The sequence below is a fragment of the Phoenix dactylifera genome, chromosome 3 (assembly GCF_051530095.1).
Source record: "Phoenix dactylifera cultivar Ajwa chromosome 3, Ajwa_hap1_PhDact_Kaust_v1.1, whole genome shotgun sequence".
Classification (NCBI taxonomy): domain Eukaryota; kingdom Viridiplantae; phylum Streptophyta; class Magnoliopsida; order Arecales; family Arecaceae; genus Phoenix; species Phoenix dactylifera.
The window spans coordinates 14,223,449-14,242,300 of NC_143192.1; the positions used below are offsets into that span (position 1 = coordinate 14,223,449).

At 37.6% G+C, this 18,852-nt stretch overlaps 2 protein-coding genes across 11 annotated transcripts in view; one reads left to right on the forward strand and one right to left on the reverse strand.

Annotated features, from left to right (window-relative positions):
* The first annotated feature begins 774 nt into the window (after positions 1–774).
* On the forward strand, positions 775–16,914 carry LOC103711940 (Translation initiation factor 2, small GTP-binding protein). Of its 5 annotated transcripts, XM_088717830.1 has the most exons (9): positions 789–1,122; positions 1,327–1,398; positions 1,726–1,773; positions 3,879–3,969; positions 7,234–7,303; positions 11,835–12,168; positions 13,532–14,569; positions 14,672–14,821; positions 16,200–16,914. In XM_088717830.1, the coding sequence occupies exons 3-9, from the start codon at positions 1,747–1,749 to the stop codon at positions 16,632–16,634; spliced, it is 2,145 nt and encodes a 714-aa protein (XP_088573956.1). In that variant the 5' UTR covers positions 789–1,122; positions 1,327–1,398; positions 1,726–1,746; the 3' UTR covers positions 16,635–16,914. The 5 variants fall into 5 exon arrangements, with proteins under 5 accessions (XP_088573955.1, XP_088573956.1, XP_088573959.1 ...); XM_088717829.1 differs by lacking the exon at positions 1,327–1,398 and having other exon boundaries at positions 775–1,122; XM_088717833.2 differs by lacking the exon at positions 7,234–7,303 and having other exon boundaries at positions 800–1,122.
* Positions 16,915–17,048: 134 nt separating this feature from the next.
* Positions 17,049–18,852, reverse strand: part of LOC103711964 (endoribonuclease Dicer homolog 3b-like) — a 105,417-nt gene continuing 103,613 nt past the window's right edge. For all 6 annotated transcript variants that reach the window (XM_089929470.1, XM_089929468.1, XM_088717824.2 and 3 more), the window contains 2 exons: positions 17,980–18,091; positions 17,049–17,749 (listed from right to left, as the gene is read on the reverse strand). In XM_089929470.1, coding sequence (XP_089785596.1) covers positions 17,548–17,749; positions 17,980–18,091 — 314 coding nt within the window. In that variant the 3' untranslated portion in view covers positions 17,049–17,547. The remainder of the gene's footprint in view (positions 17,750–17,979; positions 18,092–18,852) is intronic.

Consider the following 18,852-nt stretch of genomic DNA (forward strand, 5'->3'; position numbering starts at 1 on the left):
TTCTGAGCACACCGAACCGTCGCCGCTTGACCTCCGGTGACCAAGCCGTCGTCGCCTCCCCAGACAAGCAGCGTCGCTGCACCGGCCAACCTTCCCCGCCACTACCGAGCCCCGTCAAGCGCTCCTTCGGCCGCTGCCTCCTCCGAGTAGACCGCCTGCAGCGCCCGTCGCCGAGCCCTCGTTCGAGCCGCTCCCATCCAGCTCTCCTCTCACCCGCTATTAGGGGACACATACCCCTTTTTCCCCGTGTGCCAGCCGAGAGGTGGTATCAGGCCACACCTGAGCCGACCAGTTTGACCCCAACTCCTCTTCCGTAGGCCACTAGCCCAATTCCCTTTCGTCTCCTTCCCTTTCTCCCGTGTGCCGTTGACTTGAGCGCGGCCCAAGCCCAATAGGCCACAGACCTTGTTTTAGGCCCGATCCAGCGCCTTCTTCGGTCCATTTCAGAAGCCTAGGAGCCTTTGTGCTGCAGATTCAGGTCCATAGCTCCAGCTAGGGGTGGCAAAATATGACCCGACCCGTATTCGACCCGCCATAAACAAGTTTGGGTCGTATACAGGTTGACCCGTTTAACATGTTTATTAATTGGGTCGGATGCAGATTTTAGATGTCTGATCCATTTAACCCGTATAACCTGTTGGGCGGATAGATAAAGGCCACAACCCACAAAATAAGGCTTAGGGCCGGCCCAATTCCCCGCCTCGGCCCAACTCTCCGCGGCCCGCATCAGCCTAATTTTAATTTCAGCGCGAGCTGAAATCCACGGTCCGTTCTCCAATCTCCATTCTTATTTCTTGATTCTCCTTAGGGTTAGCCAGTTAGGGACCTTAGGCTTAGGGTTAGCTCTGTGCCGCCCGAGTTCTTTGCCTGTCCATCTTCCCCTCTCCTCCGGACCTCCGCGGCTCTGCCTCCGCCCTCTCCTCTCCCGTGCCGACTACTTCCGCCTCCCTCGTTCCCGTTTCAATCGCTGCGGAGGTTGAGGGCAACGCAGCGCAGGCCTCCTCGGCTCCTCCTCCTCGCAGAAGCATCTCCGCAGAGTAATCGGAAGAGAGGGGCGACGAGGGCACCGCCACTTCCGCCCCGCACAAGTACTCCGTCAAGATTCTCTTCGGCAACCTCCATGTGAGCGCTCCGCTACCTCCTTCTCGTCTCGCTCTTCCTTTCCTCTTTCCGTTTGTACTTTTCTTGTCTTCCTTAGGGCCTTTTTTCCACCTTGGGGAAGGGGATGGATCATCTAGGGCAAAAATCTTCCTTATCGTTTATTTTTTTGAAAACTATGATTTTTTTATCTTTTGTTATGGGGGTTTTATCTTTTCCATTCCAAAGGACCACATCACCCTCCGCGATTACGAGATCCACGACAGCATGGGCCTCGAGCTCTACTGCAACTAATCTAAGGTCATCTTGCACGATTCCTCATCTCATCTCTCATCTCCGTGGTTATCTATTTTTTCTCTGAATTTCTGATGATCTATTGCGTGTGGATGACTGGATTTTTGAGAACTGGGGCTTGAGTATCGGAAAGCTGGTTTATTGAATTAAATTGGCAATCCTTCTAGATTATTGTAATTAACTGGGGCTTGAACTGGGTCTTGATAGTTCTTCTAATGCTGAAGATTTTCTTGCTGGGGATTTTTCTTTGAATTAGTTCCTTGTCATTGTGTGGAGGTTATTGTAGATTCTTTTGCTTCAATTCTTATGTTCTTTTCTTCTTTTTCTCTTCAGGCAGAGGATACATACGAGTTAATGGCGTGGAGAGTGTTAGGCCGAAAGGTCAGATTTTGCCAGTGTTAGTTTGAATATCATTTGCTTTACTTTATATAGTGCAATTCTCTTTTGAGTATTGCTAGCATGCCATATAACATCCTTGTTCAAAAGTGGTGCATATAGAGATTGATCTCTCGAGATTATTGAACTCATGACTTGTTTAAAGGAATTATCTGAAGTAAGTAATGGTGTTTCTGACCCAATCCTGGGGGGTTAGTAGGGAATGATGCATTTGACCTTCTGGTTATCTGAAATATTCCAGAGGGGCTATGACTTTGAGGTTTTGACGCTAGAACGAAATTTTGATTGCTTAGAAAGGTCTTTGAGTTGTTTCGTTTGAGGTATGATGCCAATGTCCTAATTATTTGGATAGTTACTACAGTTACTTCTTATATATATTTTGGGTACTACAATTGTATCAAATTGAATTGTGAGACTTTCTGATATCTATATCGCACCCCAGACCTGCCACACAAGCTGGGCATGTGATATGGCCGTACATCACATAAGGCATGATCCTATGAAATTTACAAGGCCTTGAAACCTATACAAAAGCCTATAAAATTGGAGACAATATGAACACTATTGTTGAACAAATAATAGATTTAAAAATAGCAAGATCTCAAACATAATTTTAATATCCTCACCAAATCTTAAATTAACAACTTCCATTGTCAACGATCATGTCCAATAATACAAACTATTGAATAGAATCATCCAGGTTTCAAAATTTCTAAATCAATGAGTAAAATCTAAAAATTCAACTAGAATTCAGTTCTACTAATTTCTTCATATCTCCAACAACAAGTAATCCCAAGTAACTCTAGGTATCATGCTTCTCTGAAAATCATTAAAAGAGAGCATGTGAGCTTGGCAGCTCATTAAGTATCCTATTATGCATGCACACATCATATCTATGTAATAGATAGTGTGAATGTAAATCATAAGTAGAAATGCATTGTCGCAAAATATTCATGCCATGTACATAATTCATTACATACTTTCATTAACAATCAAATATAACCATAATTCTCCGCCCCTTGTCTATCCCTTTCCTAGGATGACCTGGTTTGGGTTAGTCTGGTTTGTCAAGGGCTAAGTGGAACAACATCAGATGGATTTCGAGGATGCTTTGGGAAAATCAGGGTCGGATAGTCAGGAGATTATGAGATTAGTAAAAAATATTAATTTTCTTGAGTCAGTTTGTAGTAATTCACAATGTGATTTTTACGTGGTTTCTTATATCTAGGAGTGTTTGCAGAGCTAGGAATCTCAACTCTACATATCGTATGCTCTTTAACATGTGGGAAATGGTTATGATTTTTTCTTTTTATTTTCCTCCTTTGAATTTGATTTTGGACTGATTTTTCTGGTTTAATAAATGCATATATACCGTTAACAAGGATTCATCAACTTGGGATAAGTCCAATGATCATGGTTAAGGCAAGCGAAAATACCTTATTTAGCTGATCTACTCAAGTGCTTCTTAATTACATGTATTTCTTTTAATGTCAATTTGATAAAATTACCATGTCATTTTCTCTTCTTTGTTCTCTTCAATTACATTCGAGAGAGAAACATAACTGTTAGCTGCTCTTGACATTTCTCTCTCTGTATATACAAAACTAAGAATCTAACTATGAATGGCATGACCTAATATTGCCTTCATTTTGGTTTGATCTGTTTTATTTTAGATGACAAGATTCAATTTTCATGTGACTTAAATTAGTGTACTTCCATAGAGTTAATTACATTAGCTATATTTCAACATATTAAGATTGTTATTTAGGACATTATCACCTTGAATGAAAACTCGAATTTTGAATTTAAAGTCATTAGGCATCAATTAGAAGGAATATATTGGCTTCAAATTTTTTTTTTTGACAATGCAAGGATGTTGTGTGCTAATCAACCAAAGCATTTGTGATGTAGGGTGAGGAGCAATAGTAAAATAGTTCCTTTTTTTTTTGCTTGCGCATTTAGTCGACAATAATCAGCTTTCAAATAGCTAATATGAATATATGAATTAATTGGTTGTAAATAGACAGTCACCTCCTTCCTTCATGTTAGCTTACGAGCCTTATTTTTTACTGTACTTAATTCTTTTTTAGGGTTTCCATGCGAGGTTACTAGAAGTTTTTCTATCCACAACTCGAGGAGGTGTGGCGCATTTTTTCTCTAGTTCACTTGGAAGGATACCAGGTAAGTCACATCCACTTGATGCATTTCATGCAATTAATCTTCACTTCATATGTTCATAGAGAAAATTGAAATACATATGAACTTCTTTTATCTGTCGCTAATGATTTTGAAATTATTTTGATCATTATGATTTGGAATTTTGCCATGCTGTGAAATAGATAAGGGAATGTTCTGGCTCCAATGAAGCAAGTTGGACTTCAGAGTTTCAGCTAGGAGTACATCAAGTCAAGTTTATCGTATCTGTTGGCCATTTATACTAATATTTTGTCATTTATTCATTTCTTTAAAAGTTTGGAAGTATTTTCTATATATTTGACTTAGATTTTTGGACTTTCGAGAAGATTTGGAAAAATTGGAACTAAAAGTTGGAGGAAAAGTAAATTATGACTAATGTTTGGCTAACCTGTTTGGACTATTTCAGCACAAATGCTGCCAACGTATATTACATTCTTGACTATTTAAATTGAGAATTTACACTATTAATTATCATCTAGCAAGGATTAAACTTAAAGTTTCAGAACTGGTACCCATCCCCGGTTTGCTTCTGGGTTAGTATCGTATCTAGATAGGTTGCAACATATTAAAACCAACACGTAGAAGAAGAATGAAGAGAAACAATGAAAGAAAAATTGTCTTCGAATACCAAGCTGTCCCAAGTGCTGGGGTCCTGCCTGGTACTGACCAGAATGGTCTATATGTCTTGGTCCATAAGAAAACTGTGTCCTTAAGGCAGTCTCCATGTCGTTCTCTTGTCGGGATGGTACAGTACAGGCGGGATGTAGTGGGACTGTTAGGACATGGATCCTTGCGATCTAGAATATTTTAACAGGATTTAAAACAAAAAATCATTTTGTTTGGGGTTTTTTGATACCTGTGGACCAAATGGTAATAAAATAAATGGTATCAGTCGAGCTAGGTTTTGAAATGCATGGTGGACCTTATTCAAAGCCACATTATGCTTTGATTGTGAACCATACACCTTAGAAATACATACAAGTTATGAAGTTCAAGTATGTCACTTTATTTAGAGGTTATGCATCATAATTATGATTAGTAAAGTCCAATGGGCTATTGGGTAACTAATTAGCTAAGCATCAGTGAGTTGCCTTGCCTGTGTTTTTATTCTATGTGAATTCACATGCCTTTCGTTGCATGGCAATAGACTTGGTGAGAGAAGCGCTGTTAACATTGCTGTTCTATTTTATCTCACCTCATTTTGTTTATGAGGTTGGCTGTTTTTATTTTGGAATATTTGAAAAGTTGGGGAATTTGTATTACAATAAGTAACGAGGAAAGTTTGGTTAGTGTTTGGAAAATTAGCATAATTGGAAAATTAAAAATTTGTAGATAGATTATCTATTATTAAAAAGAGTATGCATAAAACAATGGCCATGAATGGGACAAATGTTAATAAAAAAATATAGCAATGCCTAGCAAACAACAGTAACTGATTTTTGAATCCGAAGGGCCATGTTATGAATTTTTGTTGAAAATGTCAACTATTTAGTAATACTTCATTGCATATTCATTCATTTCATCAAAGATTTATTTTGGAAAATATGATAGGACAACTACTCCCAAAGCCACATGTGATGCATTAGGCTGACAAGTGAATAAGTCATTTGCTTTGCTTGAAATTCAGCTTGAAATTAAACATGTCCTCTTATAACTTTTGAGGCTGCTGCCAGCATGCCACCATCACCATCGCCACTGCCACCTCCATCGCCACTGCCACCTCCACTATGGTCATCATCAATGCTACTACCACTGCCATCGCCATCATTGACGCCATTGTCACCACTGCCATTGATGTCATCGTTGCCATACCCCCACCCCCCGACCCCCGACCACATCTGTGTTACCACCACTTCCACTGCTACCACTATCAACCCTTGCCGCTACCAACGCTACTGCCATCACCACGACATGCCAAACATAACCTAAAGTATCAGCTTTTAGAAAGAAAAAAGAGCAATCGTTACCAAACAGGTTTCAGTTTTCAGTTATCAAAAAGAAAAAATAGAAACCGAGCTTTTGTTTTCAGTTTTTAAAAACTGCAAGTTGAAATGGTGCCAAATGCAGCCTAATAATTGGTGTTATGATTTTTGATTAAAGCTTGAAACTTATCGATATCTTTGATTTCTGTCTATAATTAGTTATGATATCTCATATGTGCCATAGAACTGATGTCATTCTTGCATTAGAATATCGGATAATTGACTGTAGAGTGAAATTATATAGCATTTATATGTTTCTAACAGTGTCTAGCTATCTGCTTATGGATTACTAGTAGATGAATGGATTTATAGGCATCTTACCATGAAGCAAATTCCAATTACTAAATGTTCCACAAAGTTTATAGGTTTATAGCAGAAGCCTATTGTAGCATACGTGGAGATAATTCAGTACTTATGATAGATATAATAGATCTGACATATATCATGACACATGTGCATGTAGAGTAAAATAACATTTGAGGAATATGGTCATATATTATCCTCTAATAAAACTATATTGTTTATACGCATAGTTTTTGTTACATGAATTATTCCTAATAAACCTTAAAAGGATTCAATTAAGTATATATATCAGAACCATCAAACAGAGATTAAAATAGATATTTTGCTCATCCAGGGATTAATGACAAAGGAATGGAAGTGAAGTAAGAACAAGAGTACGGTCAGGGAGGCGAATAAGTGAAAATAGAAGAGAAGAGGCGAAGAATAAGGTTTATGTCTATTTAGTATGGCCTAAATTCCCTTCCTATCTTGATGGGAAAAAGATTAAATTCCCCTTTGGCATGGCGGATAATGAATTGGGTGATGTTGGTGAAGCCTAGTGGTCTCTAGTGGAGTGCTAGACCCAGATCTGTTTGTATTTCAATCCCTTGCATAGGCATGAGCAACACCCATCTCCCACTGCTGTATGCATTTCATGTGGGGTCCATGTGGAGGGGCCACCATCTATTAGAGGGCGTGGTTCATGTAGCTTGTAAGTTAACATACCAAACCAAAAAGCATAAGTTAAAAACATGATCCGACGTGGCTATTGATTTAAATAAACAATAAATAAGATTTTTTGTCTGATTTTGAAGCCTTTGATACCACAGCATCATCGTTAATGTGATATCTGAATGCATGGAGTCTATTTCTGATGCATTAGTATTTATGTTTCTTATTTAAATTAGCAAATCTCAATATTATCCTGAATTTCAGTTCTGACAATTTTTTGGTATTTATCTGTCCAATGTACATTGTGCTGCAGATCGCCCTCTTAGTGCTATATTGGAAACTGCTGTTAATGGTGGAGTTTCAAACAATCAGTATATCATCAGGTGTATTAACCTGTCCTGACACATTTTATACATTCTAACAGTAGAATCATTCATTTACTTCTTTGAAAACAAGGAGGGAAAAACCCACCTGAAATTGGTCCAAAGAATGAAAGTCGTACAATGGGTTTTTCTTTGGAAAGGGTTTTGTTGGAACCCACTTTAGTTTTATCTAGATTGTACTTGAAGTCTGAAAGAGTATAAGATAAGTGAGGTATAGCCTATTAGAAGGCTTGAGGTAGTTAAAGAAATATTTTAGGCAATAGTTGATGGAGGGTAAGTAATAATCCTTATGGGAAGGTGATTTTGGTTGTAGGTTATAAGGAATATGATTCATTAAGTTTTCTTTGGCAAGAACAAAAAAAATTAAGGACAATATAAAGGGCTAAATTTTCTAGGGGCTAAACATTTTCTTATTTTATGTTGTGATTTTGACAGAAAACAACAAAAAGCTGGTGGATTCCAACCATAACCATCATTTTCTCTCCAACTCCTTTATACTGCTTTATCTTGACTAGATGAGAAAATTTTCAATTTTCTTTTCTTTTTGCTTTTCATTACATTTCTTACATTCAATAAATTTTCTTTCATGTTTTTGTTGGAAACTAACAAAGTCCAAGGAATGACACAGTAATATTTTTTTGTTATTATTGGAGGGTGCTTATTGTTCAGTTTTTCAATGACATCAGTTAAGAGTAACTTTAATTATTAGAGGATTGTGAGGTTTAACAAGAGGGTAATTCAATGTTTGACAATACTAAACACTTTGATTTGTTTAAAGGTAAGATAGGATGGACCTTCAAAACAATAATTTTATTCTCGGGGTAATTTGGGATAGTGAAACAAATTGAAAAAGCCCAGAATACTTCTTTGTTTTCTTGTTGCTTGTTTTTTAGGGTGAATGGACATGTTTGAGAGTGGAATGATGCTAAAGTTCACACATAGGCTGGCCTTAACAATACATAACACCATCTGTGATTTTATCGTCGATTTTTTTTTTCCAGATGCCATTGCAACCAAAAAATGTAATAGTATAGTGCGAAGTATATGAGATTGAACCTTGACTAATGATTTAGGTGTATTTGTCCATACCTGCCTCGGGTGTATTGTACATACTACTTTGGCCTGGTAAAAACACGATATAAGGGGTCCTTACTGCTTATTGTGCTTATTGGCTGATGACTTTATGCACCTCTGTTTCTGAATATGGGCTCTAGCATGTGATTAGGCATGCGTTCGCGACAAACTAATATTGAGCAGCTCAAAACCACCTTTTTTGGAATGAGCCTTCTCCCCTCATTGGGTATACATATTGGAGTTGGTGCTGGTGCACTAACACCACCATAACTTTAATATAAGATACATTACTTTGAGGCATTAGTGAAAATATCTATTACTTAGTACTGCATATTCTGATGTGTCTATGATAGTATGAGAAGTTTACATGGTATTATGTATCTAATATCCATAGAAATGTTATGGTAGACTTAGTCAATCGATTAGGAAAATCAAGGGAAAACTAAGCCTTGGTTTGCCATAGCTAAGGATGAAATTCAGAAATTTCATTCGTATGGCTGCCAGTTCATATCAACTTCTCTTAAGTATGAAGTAGAGACTCCATATCAACACTTCGATGTGTTACATCATATTAATAAGTTGCCATGAGAGCATGCTTAGTTGAAACTATGCTTTTAGGTATTTTTTTATTATCTCTTCACCTAAAGGATCCATATAAGCTAGCATGGGTCAGTGTTTTGTAAACCACTTGGTGGACACAAAGTGGTTGTGGGGGTTCATGGCATGCAGTGGATGGCTCATGCAATGGGAAGCAAGTTGAGCTCAAGGCAGGCTACTAAAAAGATATTAGTATTTGACATTACTAAGCATCCAATGGACGATGTTTCTCAGAATTTTCATGTGTCGAATTTAAGATTCAATCATTGGTATTAATTATGACTATGTGAACTAATCATTTTGTTTTCTATAGAGTCACAACTCATAACATTATATCATTAATAAAGCAAAATGCTCAAACAGAAGGCCAAATATGATTGAGGGAGAGGAAGTCATAGTGCTTTGCTGTTGTACCTGTTATTCATAAACTTTTTTTAAAAAGTCCACTTGGAAACTGGTCTAACCTGCTGTGGGCTTGTGGCTACCCCCTAGATCCACTGAGCTAAGGCCTATCATATTGCTCGCCATCTGGTAGGATGCCATGCCAGGCTGCCATAGGCGATGCATGAAACTTCGGGCCTAAAACTGCCATGATGGCCACCATGACCTATTTTTATTTTTTAAGAACAACAATATAGGTTTAGGTCACTGACTGGGCTGTATAAACCAAGATAGGAATCTGCATGGTGTTGCAACTTGGGTGGGTTGCGTTGGGTTGAGGCTAACCTCAGCCCTACCCAAGCTGGCCTAGTTTGGGAAAAGAGAGAGAGAGCGATAATGTTACATTGTTACTCGTCTGAAGCTCTGGAGCATCCATTATTGTGGTTCTTTTGCATGGAAGATCTACCAACAACTGCTCTTTGGAGTCTGTGCTGGGAGAGACTTTCATCTATTGATAAGAAAGTAAACTCTCTTTTTTTATTTTATCTAGGGCAGAAATGGATCAGATACAGATCGGATATTGATATATTTATATTTGTATCTATGTTTTTCAATGAATACGGATATTAAATGGATATCAAAATTATTATCTATATTTGTTCTAAACAGATACAGATATGAATCAGATATTAAGTATGCCCATACTTGTTATAAACGGATACAAATATTGATCGAATATTAAACATATCCATATTTTCTTATTCGAATACGGATATAAATCGGATACTATTTCGGATATTAATCAAATATGAGCAAAATTCATTGATGAAAACTACCAATAAAGACATGATTATAAAGGAAAGATTTAATTAAAAAAATATAATTTTAACAAGTATTTATTAATAATAAAAACTAACAATTTTATAAAGGATATGCCGCTTAAGATTGCTTGTCACCAAAGTAGACGGGATCTATGGTGCCTCCAAGGCATTTCACGGTTGTAGCCGGTTGCAATCGTCGGGTTTAAACTAGAAAATGGATGAAAACTTTGAAACCCTAGTTACTTAAAAGCGATGAAGTGGAAAGAGGGACGAAACAGACGAACGAGAGGTTTGAGCCTTTCAGGCATGCGGGGTGATTCAAAAAATTTTATTCGAATCGGATATTCTGTATTTAGATTCCTATCTTAAGTGATGGTTATTCAATATTTGATTTTTTTTAGTTTAGGTTTGGTTAATATTTAATTAGTTTCCGATTTAACTTAACTTAAACTTCTTTTTTTACTTTTGTTATACGAATATCCGAATCTGGATCCGAATCCAAAAAAATCATGTGTATCCATATCCGTAACCAGAAGATTTTTGAACTGACTATCCGAATCCGTATCCGGATCCGATCGGATAAAAAAAAAAGTAGCCGAATCCAATCCGAATCGGATAAGAAAATGGATACGGTCGGATATAATCGGACCGGCTTTTAGCCCTAGCTTTAGCCGAAGCTTTAGGTGTTCGCTGTAAATGAGTCTGAAGCTGATGAGGATGTATGGATCTGGCAAAAATTCTTTTAGCAAAAGGGAGGAAGTGCAGCCTTTTGGTTTATACTTTGTTCAGATATGGAGGCTTAGGGGGGAATGCAGTCTGTAAATTGTAGTATTTGGTTCAGACTTCAGACTATGTTGAACTGAACTGGTCTCACCTTGTGCTTGTGTGTTTGGTGGAAATATGTCAGTCATTTCTTCTCTTATATACATCAATTTCAATACAAGAAGCCATCACAGGATAAAGTGCCTGACAGAAACCAGATTATCAAAGTGATCTTGCCTTGTATTAATAGTTTTCAGACTAGGGCATTTTTCTTAGTCTGTCTTTATACTTGAAGACATATCTCCTTGGTTCTATATATATTGAAGCTGAAATTTACCAAGTACTGCTGTCATGAGTAAATACAATATGGAAGTAAATCTATAAGTTTTGTTTCCATCTATGAATGTTTGAGGTCAATTCTAGAGACATATCTTATGGCTTTTTAGCTTTCATATTTATCTTTTGAATGCCCAATCTTGCTGTTAAGAGGCTTCAAAGTTTTATCCTATGGTTATAGTTTCATATTTTACTCTATTACATATTCTCTCATTTATAGGTATTCTGTCCTTGCTCCTCCAATTTACAAGACATCTTCTAAAGTCTTGAAGCTTGCAAGAATTTTACAGAAATTTTAGGATAAGCACAAGGTTAACTATTGAGGGACCAGAAAATCACTTATTGAAAGTCAAATTAATATATGCAAAATGCTCTTTAGAGCACATTTTCTTGTGCAGTATTCTGCATTCTGTTCAGATTACTGACCTTTCTTGTGCAATACCAGTCAGCAGTCATGCAAGTGATTTTTTGGCTATCATACCTGCTACCAGATTTCTTGTGTTCTCCATCCTTCTATTTTGCTTATCAGCTATGTGGTGACAACATGTTTATTTGCTTAGGAAATTTCATCAAAGTCTTGATCTGTTGGCATGGAAACGGAAAGTGGAAGAAGCACCTGGTTTAAAAGCTCTCAGGAAAGAGAAACGTGTGAAGAGAGATAACAGGACCCAGGCACCTGTAGAAGCACCATACGTACCTCCAAAGCAAAAATTGACTGTGAAATCCACACCCGAAAAAACTGTCGACATTTTTGAAGGAATGACAATCCTTGAGCTTGCTAAGAGAACAAGTGCAAAAATTGGTGCACTGCAAGAAATACTTGCAAATGTTGGTGAAAAGGTTGAATCAGAGTTTGACCCCCTTAGCATTGACATAGCTGAGCTGGTTGCAATGGTAGACCTTTTCTTTTCTTTTTTTTATTTATTTTGATTTGTTGTTTATTGTTTGTGGAACCTTATTTCTACTTAACCAGTTTGATAAATGCTTTTTCTTGTGGTGTGTATGCAACAGAGAATACTTACTGATTCACTTAATCTTTATTCCCTTAGTAGGAACCATCGTAACCTTATTTTCCAGTTGAGATCTTTATGAGCTTCATAAATCTTCTTTTAGTGTCAACAATTATTTTTTCATGCTACAGCCCTTCACCATCCTTCCTCATTTTATCTAACTTTTATTATAGATAGGGAGGTCCTAAGCATACCATATTGTACCTGAGACTGAATGTTCTATGAAAGCCACTTAACTCTTGCTGAATTTCTAGTTAACCCATTATTATTGATGTATTGAAATAAAATGAATTTATTTAATTCACTAAATGATTGAGATGTCAGCTATGGATTATTAGTCAAATCGTATCACTTCTGTGGAGTGCTTTGACATGTTAATATATGTGATATGGCATCACATCATCATGTTACCTGGTTCAAATTCTCCTATCTTATATGTCCATGATAGGTTTAACTAATCTTTATTTCTTACGTTGTGCTTCTTTTGCCTGGTTGTTAGATGCCAGTCCTTTCTTATCTTTATCCAGGCTTTTGGACCAAACATCCTGTTTAAATTATAAGCATTTGTCAAAAGCGGTTTACATAATTATATTTGTAGTGCAACACACACTTGAAAAATGATTCTTTTGGAATTTTACTGGACCATCATACCCTATCTCTTAACTGCTTGCAAGACCATGTTGTAGATGTTAATCAACTTGAATGACGTGTGCGTTCTTTACCAGATTGTGTGCATTGACTAGACTAAATTTGTGAATTCGTCTCAGGCTAAGGGTATAATGCTCCAGCAACCTGCAAAAAAATTGTGGATGTTTTCTGCAGATATGAAAATAAAGTGCACTCTTACATGTGTATGCATGAACGAATGCATCATGCCTGCCTGCCTGCATGGTTTATTGTGATTTATGCTGTTACAAAACATTATGGAGACAATCGATTTTCAGGATAGCAATAAGTCCTGATTTTCTATGATCATCTGAATACTTGACCACGTGGACAGATATGCTTCTCAAGGTTCCTTGTTGTAGACAAAATTGGAGTAACAGTGGGTTTTCACATTCAGTTGTGCTGCAGCAATGAAGCTAACCTTAAAAAAGTGATGATTTAAGGCTTGGCACCATAGAAATACTTACACCCATTGATTTTGATGCCTTTTAATGTCTCTCGTTTTGTAAACCATCTGTTTCACATCTTCTGTATCCATGTGCTCTATAAAAACTCATTTTGGATGCTCCCTTTTGTTGCAGGAAGTAGGGGTTAATATTAGAAGGCTACACTCTGATGAGGGTGCAGTGCTTCATCCACGTCCAGCTGTTGTGACAGTCATGGGCCATGTAGATCATGGTAAAACTTCTCTTTTAGATGCCTTGCGACAAACATCAGTGGCAGCCAAGGAGGCTGGTGGAATTACCCAGCACTTGGGTGCCTTTGTTGTTGACATGCCATCAGGATCCTCAATCACATTCCTCGACACGCCAGGGCATGCTGCATTTAGTGCAATGCGTGCCAGAGGTGCTGCAGTTACAGATATTGTTGTTCTTGTGGTGGCAGCAGATGATGGTGTGATGCCACAAACACTGGAAGCTATGTCCCATGCCAAGGCAGCTAATGTTCCAATTGTGGTAGCTATAAATAAGTGTGATAAGCCAGCAGCTGATCCAGAGAGGGTGAGAATTCAACTTGGTTCAGAGGGATTACTGTTGGAAGATTTAGGTGGTGATGTACAGGTTGTTGAAATATCTGCTGCAGCAAAAACTGGATTGGATAAATTGGAGGAGGCATTGCTCCTTCAGGCTGAGATGATGGACCTGAAGACCAGAATAGATGGGCCTGCCCAAGCTTATGTAGTTGAAGCCAGGCTTGACAGGGGTAGAGGGCCTTTGGTTACTGCAATTGTGAAGTCCGGGACCTTGGTCTCTGGACAATATATTGTTGTGGGAGCACAGTGGGGGAGAATAAGGGCCATCAGGGATATGGTGGGGAGGATAACTGAGTCAGCAAGACCTGCAATGCCAGTTGAGATTGAAGGACTAAAGGGTCTTCCGATGGCTGGAGATGATGTCGTTGTCGTAGATTCAGAGGAGAGAGCAAGGATGCTGAGTATTGGGAGGAAAAAGAAACTAGAGAAAGATAGGCTTTGGAAGGTTAGTGAAGAAAGGACAGACATACCAGATATTTCGGAAGAGGCGCCTCAAAGAATTGAATTGCCTATTATAGTTAAAGCTGATGTGCAAGGTACTGTTCAAGCAGTTACGGATGCATTAAGGAGTTTGAATAGTCCACAGGTATGTAATAATTGTAAAACTCATCTTATAATCATGAAATATAGCGTTAGAATTTCCCTGCATTAGTGGAACTCACATGCTTAATCTAAATCTCGTCGACAGCTTTTCGTAAATATTGTTCATCTTGGTGTTGGGCCAATATCTCAATCTGATGTTGATTTAGCCCAAGCTTGTGGTGCATGCATAATTGGATTTAACGTTCGCAACCTATCAAGTGCCATTAGTCTGGCAGCCGGCAAAGCCAACATAAAGGTATCGTTATGCTGCTCTAGTATTAACTTTTTAATTTTTTATTCTTGCTGCTATTATATCAGTTGGTAATTTGTAGTGACTAGAGTCTGCAGTTATATTTAGGAGTTGTACGTGTGGTTGGAATCATGGATGGTGTATCACACTTTAGCAGATAAACTACAATAACAATTTATGGCGATGATATTAATTTATAGGCTGTAAAATTTACATGCCTCTTTCTTTGTCTGTGGAATAAACTTTCTAAGGAAGTTAACTAAAAGAGCTTCAGTTTTACAAAGATAAATTAGTTTAGCATGTTAAAGAAGCCAAGTTCAAGCTTCTGATCCACCAAAAGTTGGATGAACTAAATAGTGATGCTTCATATTATCCAGGCTTTTACACAATGTTACCTGGATGTGACATGGTTATCGTGTCCGAGTGTCGGTAAGAATTGGACACGACAACGTCCAAAAAATTAGATACGGGGACATGTACATATTATAAAGAGATATCTATAAATATGTACAGCTTTATGTCTATAATGTACAAGTTGTTGGTCGAACGTTTTTGTAATTTGATAAAGTTGGTAAAACTTGCACTAATGTTATGATAGACTTCAAATTCTAGGTGTAAATGGCAAAAATTGATATGCAACTGTGACGACATGTTGTTGTATTGACTTGGTGTCAAGGAGTGTCATTAAGTGTCCCAATGTCTGGACACATCCTAAATTTGAAATGTCTGGGTAACACTGCTCTTACACATTTAATATGTCATGCCTATATTGACGTTGATATTGTGGTATGTTATAGTTACCATGCTTCGCTGAGTGCTAACACAGGCTAGGCTGGACTTGTCTGGTTGCTAAAATAAGTTAAAAGTGCTTTTCAATTTTGTTGCAACTTTGATCATTTTATTGTACTATGTCGATATGAACTTTTTTTTTTTCCGTAAGAAATATGGCAATTTGTGTTATACTATATTCACATTCTATCTTGTTAATTGATGTGACCCCTAAATGTGTGCATTGTGTTATATAAGATACTGAATATGCCAACGAACAGGAACTAACATTATATCTGATTAAATAAACATAGAAAAGCATAGGTAGGAGGCTTAATCACTGTGCTTGTACAAAAAAATATATTGAATAGATATGGCCAGAGAGGGAGGGCAATGACTTTTTTGGATTTAATTTGCCCCCTTGTCTTGGTTCCTACTCTGCTTGCCATAAATGACAAATCTAAGTTGTCTTTGTGAATGAAAGATTTGCCATTCCTCAATCAGAATGCCAGTGCAGTATCCGTTTATTGGCATGACAACTTTTGCACGGAAGTACCTGTGTATAAAAACAGAAACTGGTGAATATAAGCTGATGCAAGTCTTTTCATTGTCCTAGATCTTTCAGCATAAGGTTATATACCACCTCCTGGAGGAAATTGGCAAGCTGATTGTGGAGAAGGCACCAGGGACTTCCGAGACAAAGATTGCTGGAGAGGCTGAGGTTCTGAGCATCTTCGAGCTCAAAGGGCGGAGCAAATCAAAAGGGCCAGATGTGAAAATTGCTGGGTGTCGGGTCATTGATGGTCGCTTCGCCAAGTCCTCGACCATGAGGCTGTTGAGGAGCGGGGACGTTGTGTTTGAGGGTTCATGTGCGTCGCTAAAACGGGAGAAACAGGATGTAGAGGCTGTTGGGAAGGGTAATGAATGTGGCCTTGTAATTCAGGATTGTGATGATTTCCAGATCGGAGATGTCGTCCAGTGCTTGGAGCAGGTGATCAGGAAGCCCAAGTTTTTATCATCGGAGAGTGGTGCTGTCCGTATTGAGTGCTGATGATTGACAGGGACCATAAGAGAGTTTTTTTTTTCATTTATTTTATTTTCTGATAATTTATACTACAGGAAGTTAACATATGGCGTCTCTTGTAATGCCCAGCGACAGAGGAAACTTGCAAAGCGGTTTTATATTCACTCAAATTGATGGGTTGGTTACCGCTGTATTGCATCTCGGTGTCTCATTAGTTCAAGTCTTGTCGAACTTACAAGGAACTTATAATTTTGAGATTCTTGCTGTATTATAACATTTTTGATATACATAAAATTTTGGAGGAATATATATCTTGTTCAAAGGTTGCAACTGTGACCAAAACAGACTGTTCGTGCTTTATGTCAGGCATCTATAAATTATACATAGTTTTGTTTCTCCTTCCCTATTAGCTGGAAATAATTGGTTACTTTGTTGACGCATGGTTTTGTTTCTCCTTCCCTATTTCCTGGAAATGATTGGTTACTTTGTTGACGCAATTCATGCCAAGCATGGCTGCACATTCACAATCTTGCGCAACCTGACATGCTAGCTCCAAACCTTGAGCGATATAGGTAGATTTTTCTTGTATCAGTTTATGATATTCCACTTGTTGACTAATTAGGCATAAGGGTCGGAGATGCATTGTCCTAATGGGTCATGACTCTCACACAAGTACAATTACGCCATGGTCTTCAGACTTCCCTGTGCATCTGGATTGTTATACATCTTTCCTCAGAAAGAGGCCGATATTTAGATTTTCTTAACCAACCTGTATTTGTGGGCATGATGTAACGGGGACCAGAATAATATGCATTAGTCAAAGGCTATTGAGATCAGAATTCAACAAAGTAGAAGATTGAGGCTCGCTTTAGTGCCAGGATTTTAAACAAGAGCTCCCTCAGGGCACCACCAATATAAATAAAATATGTACATGCTTTCTTCATGTCTCCTTCATGGCGCATATTCCTTGTTTCTCCAGGTCAAGAAGCATCACAAGTGCTGCTGAATCTTGTGCACTCTTCTTGTCTGTTCTTTGCTCACCCACAAGTCTAATTACTGCAGTATTGGGTATGTGCAACATAATACTTGATGTGAAACTGTTGAAATTCGGTGTTGTTACCCCGTTTAGAATAATTGGAGTTCTGTTGGTAGAAAAAGGTAGAATCAGAAGAATGAGAAGTCAAAGAATAAATTAAATTACACCCTAGCTTAACCAAAGGGTTCCAGACACTCATTTCGAGCACTTGGTAATAATAACTGACTGAAAAATCCCCTGATTGCAGTTAGCAGGTTTCACATGTCAACATACCTCTGTCCCATGAAGTAATAATTATTTAACGTATAATTTAAGCTCATGAATGGTAGTACAAACCTAAACTTCTCTTCTGTTGATTCAAATTTTGGCAAGGGCCACTGTAATATTTTACAGAGATTAAATAGGGCAGTTCGGGGGCCACCTTTTTGCATCTTAATTGGAAGAATAACTGGAAGCATCAACAACATTATTTGTCAGTCATGCTACAAGTTTTAGATTATTTAAACAGAACACTGTGAAAAGAGAAGGCAGAGGAAAGGATTTAATCAATGATTTAATCAAGTTGATGCTATTAAGGAATCTTTTCTACTTGGTTTAAGTAAACAAGCATTTTCATATGGAAGATCATATGTAAACGAAACAAGCAGGCTTTACAAATTAGAACTATACGACAAAAGAAAATCCACATTGCCAAACCAACAGAAGTGTATAAGGAAAATTTTTGCATGCAGTTTATGAAAGAATAAGAATGTTACATGTTACCATTCACGAAGTTGCATAGCTGTAAAAGATTTCTTTGTGCCAATACAATTGTAGCTTCCTTATAGTAGCACAGTTCAACTTTTTGGAGCACACACTTCGTTTTGGAGATTGTCCAATGTCAATAACATCCTTTCCATTTTACTCTCTAGTATTTTATTTTAAAATTTCTTAAGGCTAATTTTAAAACTTTTATACTCAGTTATGGGGTATGAATAAAAATCAGAGTTTCATACTATGGTTTGGTATAGGATGGATCCCTTTTTCTAAAGTATAAACATTTACGTGGTAAAGTAGCAATAGCCTCTATCTTTCCAGTTCTGCAAGCTTAAAATGTATATTAAAATATAAAGAAACTACTGGAAGTGTTTTTCCACTGTTAATATGTGGGAACTGTCAATTATTTCTATATACTATTCAGCTATATTTGAAACGAGAAGAAAATCAGGA